Raw genomic sequence first — 13,600 nt, 5'->3', positions numbered from 1 at the left:
CAAGGGAGGCAACCTCAGCCCCCAGCAAGGATCCAGCCTCATCACACCCCTGGGATTTCCTACTTGCTGCTTGCTCATGGGACCGTGAAGACTCATTTATCAGTGGGGGGTTTTGTTCCTGCCAGGTTCAGCACCCTGAGTTACCAGCACTCTTCTCAGCATTGATCTGATCTGCAGCTTCTCTGCAATCCTGAGTGGCAGAGGGAATATTTTTCCCCATCTGGTTCTGCCTGCCCAAAACCTGACTTCCTCAGTGGGGTGAAATTCATTTCCATCACCCAGCCCTGCTACCTGGGGCTGTCAGTGCAACCCAGAGGAGAAGAGCCCTGGTAGATTGGCAGCAGATGGCTGCAGCACACAGCATCACATCAAACCCTCAGGGCCATCCTGGTGTCCCAGATTCAGTAGTGCCATCATTCTCCTGCCTTGCCCACTAAGGAGAGATGCTTCCAAACCCAGCTGAAAAGCAGACCATGGTTTAATAACAGAGAAATGTAAATTGAGAGACACGAGGGGGCCTGACTCCCCCTCCCATGCTGCTGCCTTCCCACGTGCTCCCCTTGCTCAGCAGCTCTGCAAGCAGGATCAGAACTGGGTGTGTGAGCAGGTTCTTGCTGAGCAGGGCTTGCTAGCAGCAACACAACTAGAAATCCTCCAGAAATCAGAGCTGTCATCTCCCCTAAGTTTACTGAAATAGGCAAAGGACTCAGCTGCCCAAAAGGGCTGCAAAAGCACCCCAACAACCTGCTTTTTAAACCCATCAAGGTGAAGTGAAAAGCCTGGGTCATTCTGTCTCCATGCTTTATTCACCCCCCTGCTCTGTCTTTGCCAGGCTGCTTTCCAGCACTGCTCCTATCTGAGTTTACAAGGACCTGGACAGAAAAGCATCCACAATACAAGGTGGTTCATGGTGTTGCTCATTGCAGGGCAGGTGGCCAACATCCCTCCCACAGCAGTGGGAACCTCCTCACACTGTGTGGGAAGGGCTGCTTGTGCAGGCATCCCACTGCAGGTGGGGAAATGTGGGACACCAAGGGCTGGACTGAGCCCACCAGACCTGAGCAGCTGAACTGTTTTACCTCCCAGAGAACCATGGCCTTTGCTGGCCTTTATGGTAAGTGCCAGCTTGTCATTCAGCCAAGCCCAGCAGGAGTCAGCAAGCTTAAGATTGATGCATCTGCTAATGAAAATCCCAAAATCTCCTGGATAATGAGAGCACAAGCATCAGAACATCTAGGGAGAGCCACAAAAATCTGTCCCTGTATCATCATCAGCTCCAGGAAACAAAAAATGGATCAAGGTCTATCAAGTCCCCTGCACACACTCATTGGACTTCTAGGTGACTTTCTATGAAGCTCCTATTTTGAGCAGTGATCAATTATGCATTTCAAGCCATATGGCACCTTCATTCCAGAAGGAAGGCATTTTGTCTTGAAATCTGTAAGCTAGAAAATCTGCTGCATCCTGACAAAAATCAACATTTCCAGTTACTCACAGAAGCAGATCACTAAGAAAATTAAAAAAGGATAAGTTTAATCAGATGTCCAGTTTTCACTGAAATACCCTTGAAAAGGAAAGATACCCTTGTATATGCACTTCCAGTCTTTTTTTAAATGATTCTGAGTCAGAGCTTTTTGTGGGAAACCTGATATAATATACAACATTGCAAATTTAGCAGCATGGATCTCCTCCAGGCACAAAGCACTGAAGTCCTCTGGATAGATATAATACCAGACATGACAGCAGTCCTGCACACTAGCAGAAGTATCATTCCCATCCCAGGAATTATGGATGAGAAATGTAGAAAAATACTGCTCTCCAGTGGAGCCAGAACATCCAAGGCACTTCTCAGAGCAGCAACAAGTGATGCTCCTGACATTTTTTATATGGCAGCAGGCTGTTCCTTCTCTCACAGCCTCCTACAACCCAGGTTTCATTCCAGGGGATCAGTGAAAATGTTGCCTCTCAGTTCTCTGCTTGGAGTGAGACAAAAATGAGGTGAAATTAAGAGGGGCTTTAACTCGTTGCCACTCACCTGGTTCAGCCAAAACCAAAGGCAGCAATAACTAAAAGCTGTTTTGATTGCTGCCCCAAAGGCAAATAATCACAGGCAACAGTGTGTTCTCCCAAGGAAGCCAAGCTGGTGACCACTGACTACAAGTGCAACACCCACAAGGAGCTCCTTGGGCTGGAAGCCGGGACAGACTGGGAGAATGCTTTGGGGAAGGACCAAGCGTGAAGGTCAGCAGCCACACCCACTGCTCTGCCTGCTCACAGCCCCAAACATCCACCCCGCAGGTGCTGACAGCTGTGAGCCTCCTGCTATGCCAGGTATGTCCTTGCAGGTGGCAGATGCAGCAACAATCCCTCCCCAGCACCGAGGCACAGCCTCACTGTGCTCCTACAAAGGACTTTGGACCATGGCCCATTTCCAGAGCAAGCACAGGAGGCTCTCTTTGTGTGGGCTTTTCTGTGAAAGCACACCCAGAGCTCTGGAAATGTTTATTAAACCCTTTCTTCCTGGTTCTGCAGGTCACAGTAGTTGTTTGGATACACCTAGAGCTCAAGGTTTCCCAGGAAGACGTCACGATGGTTAACTTGCAGCAATGTTCTCTCTGCAAATATCTGCTGTGATCAAGGTTAAGCTCTTTGTGCTTGAGTGGATTTTAATCTGAGCAAAGAATGTGTGGGCAAAGCTCTGCTGATCCAGAGCCCTCCAGGGACTCCCTGGGACCGATCCCAAGCAGCTGGGTGCCTCATTAGGGTGTGAATGAGGCTTTGCTGCAGAAAAGCTACAGAAAGGACAATTGCACCTCCCTGGCTTATTGATTTCTGTTGCGATGGTAACAGCTCACACAGATCTTCGCTCCAACACAGTCACCACTTCCTCCTGCTTCGGGCTATCCCTTCCACACCTGTGCAATTCCAGCCAGGCTGGCAGGCTGTGCGTCAATCCCAGCTGATTCCCAATGGTTTTCCTGTCTCCAGGTCGCAGGATCTGTCAGCAGGCGGAGCTTCACGGCAGCGCTGGCACGGGCAGCCCCTGGCAGGCTCCTCACAGGAAGATTGATGCACTCCCACAGCACAGCAGCTCATCAGCCCCAAACAGCTCCACCTAGAAATCAGTGTCCCTGACAAACTGCCACCCTGGAGCACACACACCTCAGCCCAGCGTTTCCTGAAAGAATACAGATTTTTTTCCCAGTGTGGTGACAGGCTCCTGGAGAGGTTCCTCCTCAGCCTGGGCACAGGAAAGTTGGCTATGAACCTACTGCTTTAATTTGGCTTACACCCCACTGTCAGTTTAAAGGAGCACAAACCTGGATACCACCAGCAATACTAAAATAAAGAGGTTTCAAGTGCAAAGATTTAATTAATGATTTGTATGTTGGCAGGAATTAACTGAAGAACATTCTGGGAACTCTCCCAGATGACTCCAGTGCTGCAGGGACTTGTCCCTTTCAGCCAAGTTGGGAAAACTGTTTGACCCCAGGTCTGGCACTAATGGACTTTTTCCCCACCACTTCTCAGCTGCTTCACATCTCAATGTCAGATGTCCCTCAGCAGCTCTGAGCTTCCCTTAAAGCTCCACTGAACATATCCTTTTCTGCAGCCAGTGCTGACAGCCAGGACAGAAGTGCCTCTGCCCATTCCCTGGATTTTCAGCTCTCCTTGTCCTGGCACGAGGGGACAGCAGCTGTGCTGGGAAGCAGGATGAGACGTGCCCAGGGATCTGGACAGGATGAGGATGACATCTTAGGGCTGGTGAAAGGTGCAAACCTCTCACCCCCACTCTTGTTAGGGTGGAAATTACTCCACACCTCAAAAACTTTGTAACAACCCAGAGGACAGGGCTGGCATCAATGTCTCATGGAAACACAGATGGAACTGGTGAAGGAACTGCTTGGCCAAAACTGCAGTGCAGAGTTAACAGCCCAAAAATGAAACCACCACTGCTAACAGCCCAGATCATTCCCCCACCACTGGTGGCTTCTTTCATACCTACCAGGAATTCACTTCACCTTATAATATTCAAGGAGCACAGAAGCATGAAATTTGATTTCTTTCTTCTGAAGATGCTGGAGATTATTTTAATTCTAACCTGGTATTGCTAAAAGAAAGCTCTTATTCAGTGGTTTAATATAATGTCTTTTAGTATCTGTTGCAGCAATACTATCTCTGCTTTCCTTCCTATAAATGTACTAATCTCACCAAAAGATATCATTTGAACAGTAGAATGAAGTGGGATAAAATATGCAGCAGCAGGCTAATGTCCTTTTCAAACAGGAACCTACTCTGAGCTATGTGCACTCTGTTTCATCAGATTAGACAGAGCAACAATTCAAATCTCAGCCCCAATATCAGCATGAAGAGCAGAAAATGTTCTTTCACCCTTCCCTGGAACTTGGTATGAGCAGATGCACAGTGGAGAGAGGCAGCAGCAAAAGCAGCCAGCAGGGGAGGTGAGATCTATCAGAGGGGACACCAGATAAAGAGGGGAGCCTCAGGGAACTGCCTTGGCAGAGAGAGCCAGATACACAGAGAAATGATTCACTGGGTTAAAAACAAAAACAAAAGCAGCAGGGATAACAGGGCAGAACATACAGTGGGAAACACATCCAGAAGATTTACACATTTATTGCCTGCTTCAAACACATTTCTAGGGAGCTAACAGGCCAAATTATTTCTGCTTGAACTCAACATTAATTAATTAAACTCAACTGCATGAGAACATGCAAGAGAAATACCACTATTCCCAGTTAAATGATGAAAAAATTAGGTGAACACTGCTGGCACTGTAAATAAAACCACAATCACTCCCTGCCTGGTGTCTGGACCTAGAAACACTCTCCCAACAATGATGGAAGATGAAATGACTGAAAAAACACTGCCTCAAGTACCCCCACAGGACCCCAGTGTCTTCCACAGCAGGGTGAGACCACCCCAGGGATGGGACTAATGCCAGTATTTAATAAAAATCAATTTTAAAGTACAACAGCTTTATTTCCACCTGGCAAGTAACTGCTGTGACCATATCAGTACTGTCCACAGAAGATTAATCAGTAGTTCAAGACCTACACAATAAAGGATTGTTTGGTTTGGTTTTTGTCCCCTTAAAATAAGACTTCACTGTTCTTACAGAGACAAGGAGAACACTTTGGCTGTAACTATTTTGCCTCTGGAGAAATTAAAAGAAAGAAATTAAGAAATAATTTGGCAAAGTAGACAAAGGAAGTACTTTTGTTCATTTAAAGAAAAATCTTATTTTAGGGCAATTAAACTTTAGAAAAAAGGTTCTTTCAGGAAGCACTTCCTATTGCAATATGAACAGAATGTACAATATGTACTACATTCAGAGTATGCTTTCCCTTCATGAGGAGCAAAGTTGTCTGCCTTCATCACGACTTCTCAGGTTTTTCTTCTGATTTCTCATTTATCAGGTCTTTAAATCCCAATTTTTCCAGTGGTTCATTAGCCATAAGTTGCCTAGAGTAAAAAAGACACAAAACACTTTAGAGAACACAACCTATAACCAAGAGAACAGCAGCATTTTCTATTTCATTAACTATTATTTACCCTAAACAGATCCAAGATGTCTATACAGAGTGCCTGCTGTTTGATAAGAAAATTCACTTTAAGGAAAGCAACCCTCAGCAATTATTTTTCCCCCTTAACAGTGGTTTTCTAATTAAATGTGTTATTTCCCCATTTTAGGTATTGAGTAAGAGTTTCATAAGAAAATGACCTGACTCCTGGTTATTTTTAATGAACACATTGCATAAAAGCTTCCTAAAATTCTACCAATGCCATTTACATTTTCAAGTGAATCTGGTTCAGAACAGCCCTTGTGGTGCCACTAGACTTTGCTGTAGTGATTTTCAAACTCCTTTTTGATTTGCAATGTACTTTCCATAGATACAGGAAAATTTGTGCATTTTTCAAAGTTCCCTGACTCACCCTTGTACAGGGAGCATTGCAAAGCAAGGCATGAATGGAAATATCCCTGGAAAATCAATCACCAACACTTTCTTCACTTTAACTGATAAAAACTTGTAACTTGCCTGCTTGAAACATATTTCTAAGGAGCTAACAGGCCAAATTATTTCCACTTGAACTCAGCATTAATTAAGACTCAATTGTGTTGGTGTATGCCATAAAAATACCACTGGCTCTGATAATTCATTGTTAAGTTACACACAACACCTGCAGGCGTCTTGAGCAGAGTCAGCTCTCACTGAGCACGCCATGCAGAGGGCGAGCAAAGTATGGGCTACAAGTTAAAAGTTTAATTTGTAACCACAGCTGCAAACAACAAAAAGCTTCGCGCCGGCTGCTGGCAGGGTGGAAGCTGGCGGGTCTGCAGTTGGGGTGCTGGCTCAGCAAGGAAGTGAATGCCACCTCTGCTGTGGTCAGTGACTGCTGACAGATGAAGAGGTGGTCAGACATGCTGCTTTACACACAGAGCTGCCACTGACTTCCTTTCACTAGCACAGGGGCATGGCTGTGAAGATGTTGAGGGATTATGTGGTATGAACTTACCTGATCGTTCTGTTTCCATTCATAAACAGCTACAAAACCTAAAAGATTTAGCTAAACAAATTACAACAGATAACCCATCCTGGCTAGATAGTTACATGGCTGGAGTTTTGCACCTTGGCTAAAAGAACGCTGTAAAACAGCCTTCATTATTCTAATAGTAACATGTAGTTTTAATAGCAGTACCTTGTATACTTCTGTGTGTGCAAAAAATGATGAGTGAGACAGTGTCTGATATCTTAGCTGCTCACTGTTACCCCTCTGCAGGGGCTGGACAACATGGAAACCACAAGCAGGTGTGAAAAGTGCATATTCTATGGCTCTACACAGATATTTACTTTATGCACCAGGTTGTATTGATTAGTAGTGCTGTATTAATATTTTAACAGTGTGCTAAATGTAGTTTTATAACTAAAAGGTAACTTTTGTAGTTAAAATAGGAACTGTGTATGTGGGATTTTTTAAAGAAAGGAATGAGGTACCTGCACCAGATAGCAGCCACAGAACACCTAAATCTTTCAGAGAAAGATTTTGCTCTTTTATCAGGAGAAATGAACTTCTTCCTGCCTTGCTCAGCCATGAAGACACCGTTAGGATTAAGAGGAAGAATTTGACGATGATCAGATAGAATCCTTTGTTTGAATGGAATTCATGCATCATGTATGAGGGGTATGAATATGCAACAGGTTATTGTTTTTAAGGATTAATCCTCTGTTAACGTGAGTCCTTTTTCGGGCTTATTTTGCCCAGAGAAGGTACCCGGACCGTCCATAACCCTTTGCTCTTATTGCCTCGTATTGTCCTAATCCCAATTGTCTAAATTTTTATTACTCCAGTTATATTACTCCTATTAAATTTTAAAAATTAATTAACTTTAAAAAACAAGTGACTGGCGTTTTTCAGACACCTAACCTCCAGATACCCCACGGAGCACCCGTGTCCTTCACGGACAAACAAACAGCTTGTCCTTCACGGACAAACGAACCCCTCCCGGCCGCGGGCTCGGCTCCCGGGGCGCTCCCGAGGGCCACTCGCCTGTCCATGCGGCACTGCAGGTAGGCCATGGCGCTCTGCCGGCACGCCGCGCTCTCGTAGCCGCTGCGCCGCAGGCACTCCATGAAGCGCTCCTTGACGGCGCTGCACTCCCCTGCGAACACACAGCGAGGGTGTTCTACCGCCGCGCCCGGGCCGGCCGCGGGCCCGCGGGCCCTGAGGGGCGGCGCGGGGCAGGCCCGGCGCTAGGCCGCGCTACCGCACCCAAGTGATCCAGCGGGAACGCGCCCTTGTCCGGCGGCCGCGGCGTGAAGCTCTTGCTGCTGAAGTTCATGGCGGTGGACATGTCGCTGCGGGGGGCCGGCCCGGTCCCTGCGGTCGCTCTGCGGTCGCTCCTGGTCGCTCTGCGGTCACTCCTGGTCACTCTGCGGTCACTCCGGGTCTCTCCCGCCCGTTCCCGCCGCCGGGGGGAGCCGAGCGCCGAGCGCGCCGAGCGTGGCCACGTGACCGCCGCCTCCCGCAGCGGGCGGGGCCGCGCCGCCATGGAGACGGCGTTGGCGTTGCTATGGCAACAGGGGCGCGGCGTGCGTCGCCATGGAGACGGCGCGGCCGCCATGTTGGGCCTGGCCCCCAGCGGGAGGGGCGCGCCCGTCGCTGCGGCCCGGGCTCCGACAGACCTGGGAAATTCACCGATTCCTCCGCACAAACCCCGCGTCGCCGTCCTCATCCCCCTCTGGATGCTGCCAGTGTGTTCTGGGCTGTCCTCTGCAGGACTTTGGGGTCCTGGCGGGTCCCTCCCAGCTGAGGCTGTTCGGGGATTCCTTCCTGCAATGGGGGTGTGATGGCCGGGGGCTGCCTGCCTGTGGAGGGCCCCGGAAAAACAGTCTGTCCTTGGCATTTGTGCATCGGGAAATGCAGGAGGAAAGAGCCAAACTTGGAGCCTGCTGTCCGCAATAAAGGATCCAGCCTTGTCCAGTCTTTCCCTTTTCTGGCAGGGCTGAGGCCAGGCTTCTTCCATTCTGCCCCAAGAATAAATTCCTCACCTGTCACTGCTGAGCTCTGGGTCCTGAGCTAAAAGCCCATTTTCTGGCCCCAGCTGTGGCTGGTGTGTGATCCCAGAGCCTGGGGATGGCGCTGGCAGGAAGGCAGGATGAGCTCCCTCACAAACAGGATTTTGGATGGGCTGTCCCCATTCTGCTCAGCCACAGCCGCCCATGCTGGCCACCTCATCCCTCACAATCCTCGTGGTTTAAGCTGTGCACAGACCCCAGGGACAGCACTGAGTCGTTCTGTGCCTCCTACAAGCACCTGGGGTCCCATCGTGTGGCATAAATGGTGGGGGACACCCGTAAAACCAAGGGGTGCTGGCAGAGGCTGGAGAAATGGGGAACTTCCAGATCCTCAAGATGTACAACAAAGAAAAACACCCCTTGTGCCCACAGGTTTACAGCACAAACTCTGCAGATTCACAGTCTCCTTCTGAAGGGAGGATGAGAAATAGCTTTAATTTAACTCACCAAGTGTTAACCGTGGATTACACTGACATTTTTTCTTCTTTGCCCATAGCTGCAATTGGTTTAAGACAGTATTTTATCTTTCTTAAGTTGATTTTCTTTTAATTAAATGACTGAGCTAAGCAGAAAGAATTCAAGGCTGGGAGAAAAAGAAATGAAATAGCTTCAATTTTTAAAGACAGCCATTATGGAAATATTAACTGCACCTCCATTTAAAGTGTCTTTTGTTTATGCTTTGATTGCTTTCTTATTACAGTATTGAAATTGTAAATGGAAAATTACACCATGTTCTATTACATAAGCAACTGGTTTGCACAGCTTGAAATATAAGATTTTATTATGAGGTTTTCAGGGCTATGAACAATAGATGGGTTTTATTATACAGTAAATAGCACTTTTCCACTTGACTTCATTATAACATTTAGTGGTAAAAGGGAGATACTCCTCTTTCATAAATAAATGCAGCAAACTGTCTCCCAGATTTCAGACAACTGAGCAGCAGGGAAGTAACTTTGGTTTATCTGAACACGTTTAACTGATGTGTCAAGGCACTTGATTTTAGCAAACTGCCCAAATTACATTCCTTCCTTTCTGTCACTGTGGCCAGCTTGCTGATTTCCATGTGATGAAGGAAGAAGTCAAAGGAAAAAGCTGTGCAGAGACCCCACAGTGGAATTATTCCCAGGCACACAGCACCAACCCTCTCCAGTTATTTTTAACACTTTTACCAAGGATCTGGTGATGGCATCAGGAGCACCCTCAGTAAGGTTGTACAGGACACCAGGTGGGTATCACTGTGGATATTAGGAAAATTGGTGGAGTTCCCATCCCTGGAGGTATTTAAAAGCCATGTAGATGTGGCACTTGGGGACATGATTTTAGTGGCAGCACTGGGGGAACAGTTGGGCTCAATAATGTTAAAGGTCTTTTCCAACCTAAATCATGTGATAATTCTCTGTAAAGCTACATCAACTTGGTATATTTTATCAATTTTTTAACCTATTCATTTACTCAGGGTTTTTCTCTGGAGTCTTAAATGTTGTAGTTACTCAAATTCAGGTCAGGTATAGTAGCAGGTGTTTGGTTATGATTACTTAATGTTTTTATTGCAAATGCCAGTTGTACCTTCTAGAATTTCCTTTAAAGGTACAGGTTCTCATACAATCTAATAGACATTATTCAGCACCTTAGGATAAATTTTTCCCAAGGAGATCAAATAAAACCCCCATTAGATAATCATTGTGAAGGAAAAAAAACCTCATTTGTGGATTAAACCAACCAGTTCCAAAAGGACTCAACAAAAACAGAGCCACAAAGAGCAGTGCCACAAACAGAGATTTAAAAGCTTTTCATATATTTTCTTTCAAAAGAGTGAGAGACTTTGATTGCAGCAGGAAAATCTGAAATAGCTGCTTCAGCAAAAGGGTGCCCATTGTACAAGAGAGATTAGATAATTTGTAGTGTTTCTCCAGTATGGAGTCCTGAGCCCTTGCCAAAAATCAGAATGCTCAAATTAGAAGACTTCCCTAACTAGGGAAAATCTTGGCTCTTCCCCTTTCAAGTTGCACAGCTTGATAGACTGAAAAAGAAATAAAAATCCTTTGCTTGAATCATTCCTTTTCATCATTAATTATGGACTGAAGTTACATGTAAAACTGTTCTTTTCCAATGTTGTCAGGTAGTGCTGAAAAGTTACTCCAGTGCTGGTGTTTATCCACCAGCTGGACAAACATCTCCTCAGAAGGAGTTATTACACACTCACCATTACTTTTTGGAAGCACCAAATTGAGTAACACTCCAGAGAAGAACCTTTATTCATTTTACGGGCAGGGAAACGTCCATGACTTCCATTATTTTCTCTCTCTCAGCACGCTGCCTCTTCTAAGAGCCTGCAGACTCAAATTATCAGGTAGTTAATTGGAAAATAATTTATTGACAAGCCATGAAAGGCTCGGAGTAAAGCACCAGGGGATTTCTTAGCTTGACTTGGGATAGCTGTAGGGAATTAATGAGCTGAACAAGACCAAGCACATTCAGATGCTGGAATTTGTGCCCTTGAGACTGCTGTTCCCAGCCCAGGCAGGGAACACACCTCAGAGAAACATCCTTCCAGGATCACTCATTGCTGCGCCTCCCTGCATGAGCCGAGCTCGCCGCCAGCTCTTACATAAGGCCTCTTGCTCCATCACTGCCACAGGCTGTTGTAAACCATTTTTCTCCCTTTTAATTCAGGTTCCTAGACAAGCAAAAATGCAGAATATTGCCAGAATAGTCTGGGGAATGGGGATTTCTGTTGTGGATGATTAATGAAATATTATTGTTTTGCACTTACAGGGAAATAGTAGTTTCATGCCAATAAGGTCAGGGCCTTAATATGTTATAAAGATGTACAGAGTGATAGCTTATTTTCTGTAATTACTGAGCCAAAGCCTCATCAGTTTAGAGAGGAATGTTGTAGAAACAGCAACACTGCACTGAGAGGCGAAAAAAACCTTCATCTTAAATTGATAATTGCAGTTCTGGTACATCTAAATCCACATCTCCACCTGCACCAAGAGAGGGGCCCAAAAGGAAGATGCTGGGACCCTGCTTCTGTAGATACCAGCTAATCACCCTTCATGATATTCCTCAAATTTCTCTTGGATTAATACAATTTCTGCAATATGTTGTTGAGAGAGACAGAAGCCAGAGACCCAGAACAAAAAATCCTTGGAGCTGTGTTGAGGTATTTGATTTATCAGCTATATTTTGAAAATAATCTCTTAATAACCCAGCCTACTCAATATTCACCTCCCAGGTTAGGCTGCCTTGACTTCTTGGTATAAATGTAGATCTGGAAGATCACAGCTCTAGCTACAATTACAAGGGATTTTACTGCAAATATTTTTGTAGATATGCATATTAAAAAGTACATTACCAGCACCAAAGCCAAGGATCTCCCATGAGTTTTCTCACTGGGTGAGACTCATGAAGGAATCGCATCTATTCAGTCCAAGAAGGAGGCTTTTAAAAGCAACAAAGTTCACAAGAATGGTAAATGCTTAACATGAGTGGGAAATACTCTCACCCTAGGGACAATGCACTAATCTCATGCACAGATTTTTTTATTTTCTTCTCCCAGTGACCAGACTCATCACATATAATCTTTCAACTCAGAACATGGGGGGAAAAAAATCAAAACCCAGGAATCTATTAAAAAAAAAAAAAAGCCATGAAATAAAGATTTTTAAATATGTTTTTTTCAGGAGTCTTTCTTCCCAGAGTAGATTTGCAACCCACACTGATTTGACAGATGAATGAAAAGAAATTAAGGAATTATTTATATAAAAATGAGCAAAGTGAACGCTTGAGATACTGATCACTACCCTGCAGTGATCCTGTAGAAATACAGATTTGCAGGGTGGGAAGAAATGGGTGTTATCCAATAAAACAATGCAATAATGATGAAAAATTGAAAGAGGTCAGAGTCGGAAAGCTTTTGATTTCTTTTTGCCCTGGCATTTGTCAAGGCAAGCAAAATCCATTAGCAAGGAGCAGCCTGAGTTTTAACACATCTGGGTCTTTAAAAATGTTAATGTTTAATAGGGTGTGCTCAGGCTTTATGTGTCCCTGATAACAATGCATGGGCTGATAGGCATCTCCAGGGGCTGTAAAGCAGTGGCAGAGCCCTGGAAGGCTCACAAGCACTTGGTGCTCAGTCTCCTGGTTTATGATGTTATCAGCAGTCATTGACTGAGTTATGGCCTTATAACAAGCCTTTCCCTGCACTATCCTACAGTTACTGCAGCACTGTTAACCTGTGTCCCATGAGAAGGTCTGTGACCTTCTCCAGATGAGTACACAGGAGTTACTGTGGTCTTTAAGTGCAAGCTCATTGTCCAGGAGGAACTGAGGAGTCCCCTGAGCTGTGCTCACAAAATCTGCTCACCTGAAAGTGCTTCTGCCTTGGGCTGGTAGAAAGACAAAGATGTGAGCTGGGAGCAATGTTTTACCCCAGTCCTGTGTGGGACCCTCACCTGCAAGCCTGTGTTCAGGATTGCACCCTGGAAGCTGAGGGATGTGAGGAAGGAGTGGGGGTGAGGGCGTCACATTGGCTCTATTGTAAAACTGCAAAGATTCCCTCTCTCTGCAGAGCTCATCCCTCATTTCTCACAGGGCATCAGTTCAGCAGGCTGCAGGTCCATGGGCTCACTGCTGGAGAAAGGGTCTCACCCTATACTGTCACCACAGATTGAAGTCCTAAAAAATCACCTAGGGAAGGTGATCTTTCTTGCCCTGGCAGCAGCCAGCTCTACTCCAACAGAGCTCTATGTAAACAGCAACAGATTTCCTCCTTTGGTACCCAACTAGCCCCATGCAGGGTTTGTTTCCTCCCTCTTACTGCATATTATAAAGTCTCAGGAGTCCCAGTAGTCACACCATTTATTCAGAGAAGAATCTGGCAGAACAGGATATTCTTGGAAATGTCTGGGAGAGGAGGGTGCAGGCCAAGGCCTCTCAGCTGTGCAGCAAATCTTGAGATGGATGTGACCATCCACTGCCCTCCTTTCTTTGCA

At 45.8% G+C, this 13,600-nt stretch overlaps 1 protein-coding gene across 1 annotated transcript; it reads right to left on the bottom strand.

The window, feature by feature from the left end:
• Positions 1–4,618: 4,618 nt before the first annotated feature.
• LOC120513267 (cytochrome c oxidase assembly protein COX19) lies at positions 4,619–8,014 on the bottom strand. Its single transcript, XM_039732495.1, has 3 exons — positions 7,795–8,014; positions 7,573–7,684; positions 4,619–5,487 (listed from the first exon to the last, which is right to left on the bottom strand). Exons 1-3 carry the CDS (start codon positions 7,874–7,876, stop codon positions 5,400–5,402), a joined length of 282 nt encoding a protein of 93 aa, XP_039588429.1. The 5' UTR covers positions 7,877–8,014; the 3' UTR covers positions 4,619–5,399.
• Between the last annotated feature and the right edge of the window lie 5,586 nt (positions 8,015–13,600).

This window comes from Passer montanus, unplaced genomic scaffold, assembly GCF_014805655.1.
Source record: "Passer montanus isolate IOZ18808 unplaced genomic scaffold, ASM1480565v1 scaffold8, whole genome shotgun sequence".
Taxonomy (NCBI): Eukaryota; Metazoa; Chordata; class Aves; order Passeriformes; family Passeridae; genus Passer; species Passer montanus.
The sequence above is the reverse complement of the archived record's forward strand: the minus strand, read 5'-3'. Positions and strand labels throughout refer to the sequence as shown.

Coding starts and splice junctions, on each gene's coding strand:
- LOC120513267 (XM_039732495.1), bottom strand. CDS start 7,876: ATGTCCACCGCCATGAACTTCAGCAGCAAGAGCTTCACGCCGCGGCCG. Junction 7,685..7,794: donor GTTCCCGCTGGATCACTTGG/GTGCGGTAGCGC, acceptor GTGTGTTCGCAG/GGGAGTGCAGCGCCGTCAAG. Junction 5,488..7,572: donor CTGCAGTGCCGCATGGACAG/GCGAGTGGCCCT, acceptor TTTTTACTCTAG/GCAACTTATGGCTAATGAAC.